The sequence below is a fragment of the Acomys minous genome (assembly GCF_964271855.1).
Source record: "Acomys minous genome assembly, chromosome: 4".
Lineage (NCBI taxonomy): Eukaryota > Metazoa > Chordata > Mammalia > Rodentia > Muridae > Acomys > Acomys minous.
In genome coordinates this window covers 86802107-86816426 of record NC_140486.1, presented here as the reverse complement: position 1 = coordinate 86816426, position 14320 = coordinate 86802107, and the positions used below count along the sequence as shown (strand labels likewise).

Here is a 14320-nt window from a genome sequence, read left to right as displayed (position 1 = left end):
CGCAGTTGGGTCCAGAGCCCCTGTCATCCTCTAGCAGCTGAAGGGCAGTTCCTTAGCAGCCCCCAAACCACAGCAGGTGGAGCTGGCAAGGGTGGAGAGCCCCTGGGCTGTTGACGAGGCTGCTCCTGGCTTACCCCTTCTGCAGAGGGGTCTTTACCCGTGCTGGCATTTCAGGGATACAGCCGTATTGAGACACTGCGTGGTGTAGGCCCTGGAGGTCCCTCCTGCTAGGTTCACCTTTTAATGACAATCACGTTTCCACCTGATATCAACTTGCGCACGTTGGAAAGAGAAAATTTATTGTCTGCTAAGGAAGTGGGTCTCAGCCTGTGGATTGAGATCCCTTTGGGGGTGGGGTTGCCTAAGACCATCGGAAAACATGGATGTTTACATTGCAACTCATAACAGTAGCAAATTATAGTTATGAAGTAGCAAGGAAACTAATTTTTTTTTTTTAAATACAGGGTTTCTCTGTTAGCTTTGGCTGTCCTAGGCTTGCTTTGTAGACCAGGCTGGCCTCGAATTCACAGCGATCTGCCTGCCTCAGCCTCCTGAGTGCTGGGATTAAAGGCGTGTGCCATCCGGCAAGCAACGAAAACTAATTTTACAGTTGGGGCTCACTGCAATGTGAGGAACGGTATTAAAGGGTTGCAGCATCAAAGAGGTTGAGAACCTCGGTGCTAAGGCTTTCTCCTCAATAGCCCCTCTGTGTTTCCTTCTTGCTGGCCTAGGGCTTAGAGTTGATGACGTCTGCTGACAATGCTACAGGGTGAATAACTTGTTTTTCTTTTGCGTTTCTCATTTTGGAGACAAAGCAGATGTGCCCAGTATAGTAAAAATAACATGAAATAAGAATAAATAAGTAAAGTAAAACAAAACAAAACAAAAAACAAAAAACAACTGTCCTGGAATAAAAGGAAACTTTAAAACAAACAGACACCCACAAACAAATAAAAAACAAACATGGAAAAACAAAACAAAACATGGCGAAAACCTTCCTCAGTTACAGAAACCTGTTGAGTTAAGAAACTAGATAATATATCAATTTTTACCCCCTTGTTTATAAAGCCTTTCGATCTTGTGCCCCCTCCCCTCCCATTCTTACTGTTCTAGGAGCAGTCCCTCACAGATACCAAGTGATACTGGTTTGCTAAATAAAGCTGCAGGGCAGGGCGGAAGTTAGGTATGCCTGGTGAAGGTTTTTGTGCTTGGAGAGCGTAGAGGATCATGGGAAGAGCAGGAGAGAGGAAGGAAGGTGAACCACCACGGGTTAGCGTGGAGAGAATCTCGTGGCTGGATCACCGGTGTTGGAGAGACACAGGCCAGAGCATGTGCAAGTCCTTACGGAATCACGGATGGGAAGCAGCCCAGCTAGGCATGAGTAAGGAAGTGACGTGGATGTGGGGGCTGGGTGGTAACAAGGTAGCTTAGGGGTTAATATCTGCCCAGGCGCAGGTGGAATAAGGCTTGTCTACAGTCTTTCAGGTGTGTCTTTTATTGTTTGATAGAGGGTTAAATAAAACCACTGTCAGAGGCAGGTGGATTGCTGTGAATTCGAAGCCAGCCTGGTCTACAAAGCGAGTCCAGGACAACCAAGGCTAACACAGAGAAACCCTGTCTTGAAAAACCAAAAAAACCCTCCAACAAACAAACAAACAAAACAAAAACAAAAAACTGTGATAATTATAGGCTTTTTTTTTTTTTTTTGGTTTTTGAGACAGGGTCTCTCTGTGTAGCCTTGGCTGTCCTGGACTCACTTTGTAGACCAGGCTGGCCTCGAACTCACAGCGATCTGCTTGCCTCTGCCTCCCAAGTGCTGGGATTAAAGGCGTGCACCACCACGCTTGGCTAGGCTTTTAATAATAAACATTATCAGCAATTTATATTTTCCCTGGTTTTGTTTTTTGAGACAGAGTTTCTCTCTATAGCCTTGATTGTCCTGAACCTGCTTTGTAGACCAGACTGGACTCGAACTCAGAGATCCACTTGCTTCTGCCTCCCAGGTGCTGGGATTAAAGGCGTGTGCCATCACTGCCTGGCTTCTGCCTGTCATTTACACACACACACACACACACACACACACACACACACACACACACACACGTACGTATATATATGCATATGAACACACATGTGAAATAATGTACTTAACGGTTTTGTTGTTGTTGTTGTTGTTGTTGCAACAGGTGGGAAATAGTCCACGTGGCCTATCAGCTGGAGACCAGTTAAATTAATGATGGCAGGTTAGGAAGAGCAAGGTAAATCTCTGAGGTGACATAGAACTCTAAGAAACCTAAGAATAAGACTCTGAACAGTGTGTAATGATACACCAGTTTCCCTGAAAATCCAGTCTACTTATCTCCTTGCATTGCTCTCCACACTTTGGCGAGGGCACACAGGGCCAGGCACAGTGCTACACGCCTGTAGTCGGAGCACTCTGGAGGCGGAGGTAACATCAGGAGGCCAATGTCATCTACATAGTGAGTGTGAGGCCATGAGCCCCACCAAGCCCCGATGAATAAGAATAAAAAGACTGGGGGGGGCGGGTCGTGGGGCTGGAGAGATGGCTCAGAGGTTAAGAGCACTGACTGTTCTTCCAAAGGTCCTGAGTTCAATTCCCAGCAACCACACGGTGGCTCACAACCATCTATACTTGGATCTGATGCCCTTTTCTGGTATGCAGGCACAAATGTAGGCAGAGCACTGTATACATAATAAATAAATTAAAAAAAAAAAACAACAAACCAATAAAAGGACTTTTTTGAGCCATCAGAGTCAAAACTTCAGCTGAAAACTAAAACTAACCCTGGTACTCAGGAGGCTAAATCAGAGAAGCTCAGGTGCCCCAGGCTCCCGGGCTTTTATCAATGTTAAACTTCCATCACTGACAACCTCCTGGGAGAGACAATTTAAAGGGAGGGGAAGAGCTGGTTTCCCAGTTTCCAAGGAGTCAGTCCACTGTGCCAGGAAGGCATGCAGAGGAACGGCTTACATGGTGGCCAGCAGACAGAATTCTACTCTCAGTGGCTCTCTCCTTTCCCCTTTCCATTTCGTCCAGACCATCAGCCTATGGGATGGTGCCACCCACCGTGGGCCTTCTTCACTTTAGCTAATCCTCCCTGGGATGATGCTCACAGACACCATGGCCTTTACTCTCCCACTTCTAGGCTATTCTCCATTCAGTCAAGTTGACATTCAAGATGACCCATCACAGCTTCAGGCGAGACCCTGTCTGAAAGACTCCAAATCAGAAGCTGGGCAGGTAGCTCAGTGGTAGAGCCCTTACCTAGCATGCAAGGACCAGGGTTCAATCCTCCAATACTACAAAACCCAACAGACAGCAACAGAACACTAAAATGAAATCAGTAAACTGAGTGATCAAAACACAAGTGTCTGAAATGCTCAGGGTTAGTAGTGTTTCCGAGTACACACACACATACACACACACACACACACACACACACACACACACACACACACACACACACTGGATTTTGGAATAATATCTCACATACAAATAGTGAGGTATCATGGGAATGATACTCAAATGTACACACAAAATCCACCCATGTTCAGACATGTCTTGGGCAAGCAGCCTGAGGATAATTTTACACAACATTTTTGTTTTTGACTTTCTTTTTTTATTTAAAAAAAATTTTTTTTTTTTTTTCTGAGAGAGAATTTCTTTGTGTAACCTTGGCTGTCCTAAGACTCACTTTGTAGACCAGGCTGGCCTTGAACTCACAGAGATCCTCTTGCCTCTGCCTCCCGAGTGCTGGTACTAAAGGTGTGCCACCACACCTGGTCTTTACACAACATTTTTACTGTCACTTATCATATAAGCTCAGATGTAGAAAATTTCATGTGCGGCTTTTTGTTTGTTTGTTTGTTTTTGTTATCCAAAGATTTTTCTGATCTAGGAGCATTTCAGATTGCACATTTTGGGATTATAGATGCTCATCTTGTTGAGTGAGCAAAAAAGATGACAATTTAAATCTCCGGCCTGTCACTCTAGCTTAATTGATTTGGCTGTCCTCTGTTTCTGTAGCAAATGACAGTTACTGACATGTATCTGCCATGTGCCAAGTACTGTGCTAGGCCCCGGAACACCAAGTTGAAAGACCTATTTGTGGGACTCTCCCTTTCTTGTAGGAAAATGACAAGAGACCTCACAGCTGTAAGACAGAGTGTAAATGCTGTGATGGATTGTAACAGGTTTCCCCAGGACCTCAAGGGAGGTGAAGCTAAATTAGGCTTAGGAGGGTTGTTTACCGGCAGGCACAGTGTGAAGTCTTGCAGGAGTGGGAAGGCAGGGCAATTCCAAGCCCTGCCTTGGAACAGCAAGGGTTTGTTAGTGGGAGCCTGGTGGCTGCAGTGGCGGGCTGTGTAAATTGGATATAGGCCCCATCTTGCATGGTACAGTTTGAAGTTTTATAAAAACCGAATCTGCTACACTTTTTTACTTGTAAAAGAAAGACATCTTCAAAGATGGGAATTGAACTGCAGAGTCTGTGTGGATAGGGTAAGGGCTTTCAAGCAAACTGGTGACAGCACTGTGTTTTGAAAAAGCAATGACAGCAGTGTGGAATTAGAGGCCTGGGTAGGGCTCGGTTAGAGTTACAAACATAAGAAATTCTAGGACAATATGTGAGGCAGTTCCCAGAAATACACAGGCAGTCGAGTCCAAAGCTTGCTCTCAAATCCTAGCTCCTGCCCTTATGACTGACAGACAAGGAACCACTTACCAGTTTCCACCACTTTATCCATCCTTGGAAAACCTCTAGCAGCCTTGACCTCCACCCTCAAGCTGGGCACTCCATCTGGGCATGGTGCGTCTCTGCCCACATCAGGCTTTTCCAGGGCACCCAAGAGACGGGGGGGGGGGGGGGGAGTGCGAGATACAGAAGGAAGAAAGGGGACTTCTGTCTGTCTCCAGTTGCCTCGTGACTTGCCCTAGGCCCTCCATCAGTGAGATGAGAGCGTAATAAATAACACACAGAGCTCTGGACAGGGTGGCGAACACTTCAAGTTCCAGCACTTGAAACGTGGAGGCAGAAGGACCAGAAACTCAAGGGCAAAAGATCTTGTTGGGAAATAAACAGATGATAGAGCTCCCCAAGTGTTCAACTTGGAAAATACGTTTGGAAGTTCTGTGTAACGTGACATTTGATACCCCAAAGCAATAATTCTTTTTTTTTTTTTTAATGCACCCGTGCATGTGTATACGTGCATGTCTGCACCTGTGGAGGTCACAGGACAACTCAGGGGACTCAGTTCTTCTCTTTTCCCACTATGTGGGGTCCTGGGATCAAGCTCAGGTTGTCAGGCTTGGTAGCCGGTACCCACTGAGCTATCTTTTTTTAAAAATTGCTTTCATGTATATGGCTGTTTTGCCTGCACACAGTGTCACATGTGTGCATTGCCCACAGGAGCCAGAAGAGGGCATCAGGTCTTCTAGAATTGGAGTTATATATGGTGGTTAGGCCTCATGTGGGTTCTGGGAGTTGAACCCGGGTCCTCTGGAAGAGCATCTAGTGCTCTTTCCCCTCAGAGGCATCTCTCTAGCTCCGCCACCGAGCTATCTTTCATGCTCACATTTCAACATTATCTTTCCTTGTTTCTTTTCCTTTCTTTTCTTTTCTCTTTCTGTTTTTTGAGACAGGGTTTCTCTGTGGAGCCCTGGCTGTCCTCTTGCTCTGTAGACCAGGCTGGCCTTGAACTCACAGATCTGCCTGCCCTGCCTCACAAGCGCTGGGATTAAAGGTGTGGGCCATCTTTCATCACTTTCTTAGTGAAAGAAAAGCAGTCGTCCCCTGCCCCTTTAAAATGTGAGTGCTAGAGATTGGGACTGATTCAAGTGTTCACTCGGCAAGCCTCTTACCCACGGACTCTCCAAAATCAGTATCTGGTTTGAAAGTTTCAACCTCTACAGTGATCCAATTTTTCTGGCATTTTAGAAAGACTCTGGGGCCAGGATAGAACACTTGCCCAGCATGCACACAGCCCTGACTGATTTCCATCCAGAGTTGTAAAACCACAGGACAAACAAAAATGTCCCAGGGGCCAGGCACAGTGGTGGTGATGCATGTATTGGGGGAGGCAGACAGATCTCTGCAGTTGTAGGCCAGGCAGGGCTACATCAAAACAGAACAAAACAAACAACAACAACAATAGTGGGACTAGTGAGAATGATCAGAGGTTAATTTACTTTTTGCCAAGCCTGGAGACCTGAGTATAATCCCCAGGACCCACATGCTGGGAGGAAAGAACTGACTTTAAGCAGTTGTTCTCTGACCTACACATTCTGTGGTGGGTGCACTCCACACACATGCAACAACAACAAAAAATATTCAAAACAAAACAAAACAAAACAAAAAAAGCTGTTGAAATGAAACAAAGCCCTGACCTAAAAATAAATAAATAAATAAATGGACAGTCAAGGCTACACAGAGAAACCCTGTCTCGAAACAAACAAAAACCAAAACAAACAAATAATGAAGAAATGAAAATCATAAAATGTTTTGTGGATTGTTTAAAATTGAAATAATTATCAAATCGCTGCTTTTTTCTTAGGTTCTGAGGCTAGAGCAAAGGTGTGAAATTAAATTTTTCGCAGAAGCAGAATTGAGAGACCCCACTCCACACTCTGTAGCTTTTCACTAGCTCCCTGTGTCAGCCATGCCCTGGGCAGTCAGTAAGCCTGGTAGCTCCCTGTGTCAGCCATGCCCTGGGCAGTCGGTAAGCCTGGTAGCTCCCTGTGTCAGCCATGGCCTGGGCAGTCAGTAAGCCTGGTAGCTCCCTGTGTCAGCCATGCCCTGGGCAGTCAGTAAGCCTGGTAGCTCCCTGTGTCAGCCATGCCCTGGGCAGTCGGTAAGCCTGGTAGCTCCCTGTGTCAGCCATGGCCTGGGTAGTCAGTAAGCCTGGTAGCTCCCTGTGTCAGCCATGCCCTGGGCAGTCAGTAAGCCTGGTAGCTCCCTGTGTCAGCCATGCCCTGGGCAGTCAGTAAGCCTGGTAGCTCCCTGTGTCAGCCATGCCCTGGGTAGTTGGTAAGCCTGGTAGCTCCCTGTGTCAGCCATGGCCTGGGTAGTCAGTAAGCCTGGTAGCTCCTTGTGTCAGCCATGCCCTGGGCAGTCGGTAAGCCTGGGGTTCTCCAGTGAGGGGAATCTGAACACTGCTGGGAAGGCAGGTGGGAAGTGTAAACAAGTTTCAGTGTGTGAGGGGCTCGGCCTTATGGGGCCCATGTGTGTGTTCCTTCCTCTCCTGGGCTGAGCTTGTTACAGCCGTGAGCATGTTTATAAAACTGTTATTTTATGTGATTCTCACCTCGTGGTTGAGAAGCAGGTGTGCTGAGATTGCTTTTAGCATCTCCATTTTGCAAAGAGGAAATGGTGTTTCGGAGTGTGAGAAGGCCACTCCAGATCTGTGAAGCCCTGGGGTTTGCCAACCACTACTGGTTTTTTGTTTGTTTTTTTGGTTTTTTTTGAGATAGAGTTTCTCTGTGTAGCCTTGGCTGTCCTGGACTCACTTGTAGACCAGGCTGGCCTCGAACTCACAGAGATCCGCCTGCCTCTGCCTCCCGAGTGCTGGGATTAAAGGCGTGCGCCACCACGCCCGGCTGGATGGGGTCTTAAGCCAAGCCTTATGCCCCTGTTACCCCCACTCAATCCACTGAAGCCCTCTCTGATGTGACCACAGAAGGCACTGGCAGCGATCCTCTGGGTGTTAAGTTTCAAACCCTGGGAAATTGGCTGAGGTGCCTGTTGAACAATATCAAAGCAGACCTGGCCACCAGGTCCTCCCAGCAATCCCTCTGTCCCTACCAGTTACAGGGTATGGCTCTACCTGTACTCTTTTTATTTTATTTTATTTTGGTTTTTCGAGACAGGGTTTCTCTGTGTAGCCTTGGCTGTCCTGGACTCACTTTGTAGACCAGGCTGGCCTCGAACTCACAGCGATCCGCCTGCCTCTGCCTCCCGAGTGCTGGGATTAAAGGCGTGAGCCACCACGCCCGGCTTCTACCTGTACTCTTATCTGTACCTCTACCCTGAACTCTCCAGCCTGCCTTTACTCCAGAGGCTCTTTCCTGTATAATTCATACATTCTGGTTACCCACTCCTCCTTTTGTTCTCTTTGTACCTTTGTGCCCCCCCCCCCCCCCCGCTGCTTTCTTGCTCTCCCTTCCCCTCCCCATCCCCCCACATGGCTCAGGCTCAGGACCACACTGGACTCTCCCAGATGCGTCTGCCTCTGGCTATGCTTTCCCACATCTCTATAATACACTTCCTCCTCCAGCACCTAGGAGCAGTCATGTCGTGGCCTTTCCTACCTATTTCTTTTTTTCCCCCCACCGGGTAGTAGAACACATCTGTGTAACCAGAACCTGGGGCCATTATCAGCTTGTGCAGGGGATTGAACCTAGGACCTTGTGCATGTGAGGCAGGCACTCTGCAACTGAGCTACAGTCTCAGCCCATCTCAGTCTATTTTGTTCATGGACAGACCCCGGATACTCGGGAGGTGCCAAGCTTCTCAAAATAGTAATTAAACGACTGGGTACACAGTGATAACGATGACACACTCACTGTTTCAGACAGTTGCAGCTGTCATTTTTTAAGCTCCAAGGCAAAACCAACACTGTTGCTAAGAATAAAAGGGCTCAGCCGGACGTGGTGGTGCACGCCTTTAACGCCAGCACTCGGGAGGCAGAGGCAGGCAGGTCGCTGTGAGTTCGAGGCCAGCCTGGGTACACAAAGAAACCCTGTCTCGGGGGGGGGGGGGGGGGGAGGAAAAGAATAAAAGGGCATGGTGGCACATGGTTTTCATTCCAGAACTCTGCAGGCAGAAGCAGGTGGATTTGAGGCAAGCCTGGCCTACAGAGTGAGTTACAGGACAGCCAAGGCTACACAAAGCAACTCTGTCTTGAAAAAAAAAAAGTGTGGCAGGGGGCAGAATCACTTCACTAACATCTTTTTTGTTTGTTTGTTTGATTTTTATAGTAAACATCTCTTATTCTGCTGTACAGAAATCATCTTCCTGTCTTGTAATTTAAGTGCCCTGTAAGACATCTGTCTTGGGCTGAAGAGATGGCTCAGAGGTTAAGCACACTGACTGCTCTTCCGAAGGTCCCGAGTTCAATTCCCAGCAACCACATGGTGGCTCACAGCCATCTATAATGTGATCTGATGCTCTCTTCTGGCCTGCAGGTGTACATGAGACAGAGCATGTCTCATGTTAAAAAAAAAAAAAGACATCTGTCTTTTCTGCATTGTCACTCTCTGTGGATCCAGGCTGGACCAGTGGCTTCATTAGAACATGGGATCCAAGCCAGGAGCCATCTTGCCTCCACTACAGGAGCATGGGAGGAAGGCTGGGAAAGCCACAGAGATAAATAGATTTGGGGTCAACTTACAGGTGGCTTTTTGTTTGTTTGGAAGTGGGCTCTTGTGTGGTCAAGGGTAGCATCAGATTCCCTAGGTAGCTGAAAGTGATGCTAAATTCCTGAACTCCCTCTATTTCCCAGCTGCTAAGATCCCAAGCTTGTGAGCACCACTGACTACCCACATGGCTCCAGGTCAAAGCCCTGCCTTGCAGAATTAGCTCAAGGAAGTCCACAGAAGCATGGCCTGAGAATTCTGGGTTAGCTGAGGTTAGGAGAGTGGTCCTTCCATCATCATGAGTTCTCAAGCACTTGTCCTGTCCTGTGTCTGTCTGTCTTTCCTTGTCCCTTCTTATCAAGGGCCCAGGATGGTGTCTGCTAACTCTAGTATGAAGGCTCGGAAGTCCTTCCACACCTCTCTTGGTGCTGTTCTAGTCGGTGTCTTTGACTCTGTGACCATTTTTTTAGCTCAGCATACCCAGAAGAGGACAAAGAAGGGGCTGGGGAAGGCCTTCAGCTGTGGAACATGGGCCATGGACCAGGGCGGAGTTCCATGCTGGAGGGGGAGGGAGCACAGCAAAGGGGGACTCATGCCAACCTCACCTCAGGAGGGCTCTGTGCCCTTAACCAGCAGCAAAGCTGAGCCTGGGAGATCAGTGAGCTGTTAGAGAAGAGAAAACAAGAGCCGGTACCCACGGGAGAGAATCTACAGCCAACTTTGAAATAATTAACTCAAGAATTAGTGGTCTTAGGAGCATCACTCTACCAAGGTATAGGCGCAAACAGTAGCATTTACCCCGGGGAACTTGTCAGGATGAAATGAATCCTATTTACCTGTTTTAGGAGGCAGTTCAAAGTTATCCCTTTCCTCTCTGTTCCACTGTCCCCCACTACCTACACCAGACACCCAACCGGTTTGTCCCCGATGGCTGGCTGGGATTACTGTCCTAATTTGTTCTTTCTTCATCTGCTACAAGCTGCCTATTTTCTGCCCTTTTAGATAGAGTAAGAGCGCAGAGGGACTTCTGAGCTGTTTTTGTAGCATGCAGAAGTGTATTAACCGGCGTCCCCGTGCATGTGTCTATAAACCCCTTGTCTTCTCAGTGTGAGCTCACCTTCAGGAACGGCATCATGTCGATGTGCAGCTTGCGTGTGTAAAATTCTTTTTCGTTTGAACATATCAGTCCTTTATTTATACAACTTTGAGGCTCTCCCGTCTTCTGAGCTGCTGCTGCCTCCAAGGACTGCGGGGCTCCCTGGGAGAGAAGCAGAAAGACCGAATTTCATAGGGATGATACATAGGGCAACAAGAGCTGGTCCAAGCCCCCTAATATTTATAAAAAGCATTTTGTTTCACCATGGCATCAGGAATAGGCAACATCTACTTTTCCCGTTGGGGACACCGGGGATACATACATGTAGAGAACAGTCCGACCAGCTAATAGTATCCAGAGCAGTGGGAAAAGGGACCTTCCCGGAGTGGTAATTATTTCATTTACTGCACACAGCAACCCTGGGAGGCAGGTCTGGCTGCCCCTACATCACAGATCAGGAAACCAACTTGCCCAAAGCCATTTAGGTGGCATTCGGAAGAGTTCAGATCACTGCCCAAGCAAGGCAAGACTTTCTTCTTTCTTTTCTTTCTTTCTTTTCCTTTTTCTTTTTTTCTCTCCTGTGATAGGCCCTCTCTGTGTAGCCCAAGCAGGCCTCAAACTTGTGATTCCTTTGCCTTGTCCTCCAAAAGTGTTGGGATCATAGGCCAGCGCCTTCACATCTAGACTCCTTTTTAAAACGGGGCTTTAAAAAAAAACCTCCCCCCGACTCCCCGAACGGCCATCAAGTCTGTCTTGCAATACCTATGCTGGCAGCAAGAGTTCGGCTCCTTTGCCAGCTGAGACGTGTCTGATGTGTGCGCAAGAGTGATTTGAACAAATGTGGCAGGGAGGGAAGGAAGAATGGGCCGAGACAGGAGCCTGGGAGGCCGCAGGGGCCCTAAGATCTCTTGGGCCACACACTCTCTGTGGTCACCAAAATGAGCAAATGGTGTCACATTTCAGAGCGCTGAAAGTTTGGCCTGAAGCTGCCTTCCAGCCCACGCCTCCCACTGCAAACTGGGTGATCTAAGAAGTGAACTGCCCGGCCTCCGCTTCGAACCCTCAAAGGCCGTTGCCTGTGGAATGAAGGAAGGCCAACCATATTCCAGCGCTTATGAGGGCCTTCTTGCCCGATGCTGGTCTTTTTTCTTTCTTTCAGTCATTCGACAAATATGTATTGGGTGTCCTTCTCATGCACGGTAGGAGGAGGTAGGAAAATGGTGCGGAATGAGGGAGACAGACGTGTGTACCCTCAGGAGGGGCACGCTGAACTCCGCGGAAAGGGAAGCGAGAACGAAGGGAAGCCGACGATTGCACGTGATTCACACTTGGCCTGAGATGACGTGTAAGGGAAGGCTGAGTGAAGACTAGCAGAGGCCGCCATGAGTACAGCGTACCTCGCCTCACATGGGGAGGATTTCAGGGAGCACCCTTCACAGGAAGTGCTCCTTGATCCCCTCATTTGCGAAGAGAAAGTTATTTATTTGGGGAGTGGGTCCGCATACGTTAATGTGCTATGAGGTCACCCTGGGTGGGAATTTTGATCGGTTCCAAACTTCCTAGAAGACTAACTCTAGATGTCTGTCTCTCTGGACAAAAAAAGCCGTAAACCATCCCTCCCATAACATTTATATACTTGTTAAGAATTCATGAGGAATTACCAGTTGGTGGGTCCTCATAAGCGACCGTCATTCCAATGAGCAACCACATTCCTTTGTTTTGAAACATGCCTAAAGATAAAGATTTTTCTGGAAAAACACTATTTTTTATTTATTTATTTATTTATTTATTTATTTATTTATTTATTTCATTTCAGCCATATATCTGTTTAGCTTCCCAGGCAGAGATTTCCCTCTCCGCCTTCTTCTAGCTCCAATGAGAGCTAGCTTTTGGTTCAAGCTAGCATCTGACAGGATTCAAGCTGGCTAGCCTCACAGTCCTTCATGGATCACTGCCAGGATGATGGAAATCAGGCGGTGTGATTAGAGATACATTTCTGCATTATCTACAGAAGATTTTTGTGTTTGGCTTAGAGGACAAGGGCATGGCCAAGAGAGACTAGGCTGGACCGTGCCTGGAATTACTTCAACTCCTATGCAGGGGTTCAACTTAAAAGAGCTGGGAGTTAAGGGCTTTGAGAAAAGTCCTCCCTGCCCCCCCCCACCCCCCGCCCCACCCCCACCTCTTTTTTTTTTTTTTTTTTTTTTTTTTGGTTTTTCAAGACAGGGTCTCTCTGTAGCCTTGGCTGTCCTGGACTCACTTTGTCGACCAGGCTGGCCTCGAACTCACGACTCTTAAGTCTTTTTCTCTAACAATTCTCTTGGCCACTCTGCTCATCTCTCTGTCATTTAGGAGCCATTAGTTGTAGCATGGTGAAACGCTTTCAGGAGTACTGTCATTGTGGTGGAGGGTGATGATGATGATGATGATGATCAAAATGGTTCTGCAAATGGATGATAGTAAAAGAGAGCCCGGGAGGAGTAAAGATGATTAAACACATAAAGAGGATTCTGAGAGGTGATAAGAGGAGAAAAAGTCAGAGAATTAGAAGCAGAAAAGCAGCCCATGTGCTTGGGTGGTTTGTGTCTTTTCATTAAAAAACAAGGTATTTAGAGTGACTACCAGGGACAAGCCAGCGCAGGTCAGCAGATGATTTTAGGTGGTGAGTCATCTATGAAGACACAGTGAGAGACTGGCAGCTGATGGGGGCATCAGTTGGCGATATGCCTTGGGGCAGTCAGGGAGGACCTCTCCGAGGAGGTAACAGTAGAGCCCACATTGGGTTGGCAAGAAGGAGGAAGCCTGGATCACGTCTGTCTTTCCCTGTAGCTCCTAGATCTGATTATTTTGGAGGCCCACCTCAGGCAGGGCTCTTTAAAAGGAGAGTTCTTGATTTCCAGACCGCCTTTGCTCCAGCCTTCTGGGCCTCCATCCTGACCCTGTGAGCTCCCCCTTTGTGTTTGCAGGGCAGGGCAGTCAAAACAGACCCTTGCAGCTCTGGGGTTATGTTGAGAGCAAAGACAGCAGCGTACAGAGTCAACCCAGGGTCAAGGTCTCTAAAAGTGCAGGAAGGAGAAGGCAGCCCAGGGTTAAACTGGAAGAAAAGCAGAGGGGCAGGGGTCCTGACTGGAAGGAAGCAGAGGCCCAAAGCTGTTTCTGTTTCTCAGTTTCTGTTTCTCACGCGCACACTTGGGTGGAAATGATTTGAAACTGATGGAAAGGTGACATATTTCAGAGAAAAATCAAAACTCATCCAGCTCCCTTCCCTATGTTGCACTGTAAATATTGTACTAGTTTTAGGCTCTGCTTAAAACAAACAAACAAACAAACAAACAAACAAATCATTTCTCTTTAGTAAATGAAACAACGAGGATGAATTAGTTAATCTGGTATAGCTCATTTGATTGCGCAGAAAGGCATTTCTTGAGTGCTTGGCATTTAAGCAGTTACCTGACATTTAAAAGGAGGCGGCTGCTAATGAATTCAAGGGCTAATCTTACACTCTGCCAGAGCGAGCCACGGAAAACCCAGGACTATTATCTTGCCATAAACATAATATGATTCAGCTGCGCTATCAACAGGAGGGGCCATTGGCTGCGTCCAGACATCCCTAGGAACACACAGAAGCCGAACTGAAAGGGGGGGGAGTCCGTTAAAATTAAGTGAACAGCTTATCATTCCCTTTGGTACCCTTGGATTGAAATATCTGAACGGTACACTCCGGGAGAACCACCCAACGCCCCAGTCATGTCCCCTCCTCCCTTGAGATTTCTTAAAGCTTCACAAGTGACTCTCCAAACAGACCTTGGGACATCTCACTTTAAAAAAACGAGACTCTGAACCCAGCTCCG

At 47.5% G+C, this 14320-nt stretch overlaps 1 protein-coding gene across 1 annotated transcript in view; it reads right to left on the bottom strand.

Moving 5' to 3' along the window:
- The window catches only part of KIAA2012, a 115554-nt gene that overhangs the window by 31307 nt on the left and 69927 nt on the right, over positions 1 to 14320 (bottom strand). Inside the window, exon 12 of the mRNA XM_084778671.1 lies at positions 10491 to 10631. Within this exon, the coding sequence (XP_084634797.1) occupies positions 10491 to 10631 (141 nt within the window). The remainder of the gene's footprint in view (positions 1 to 10490; positions 10632 to 14320) is intronic.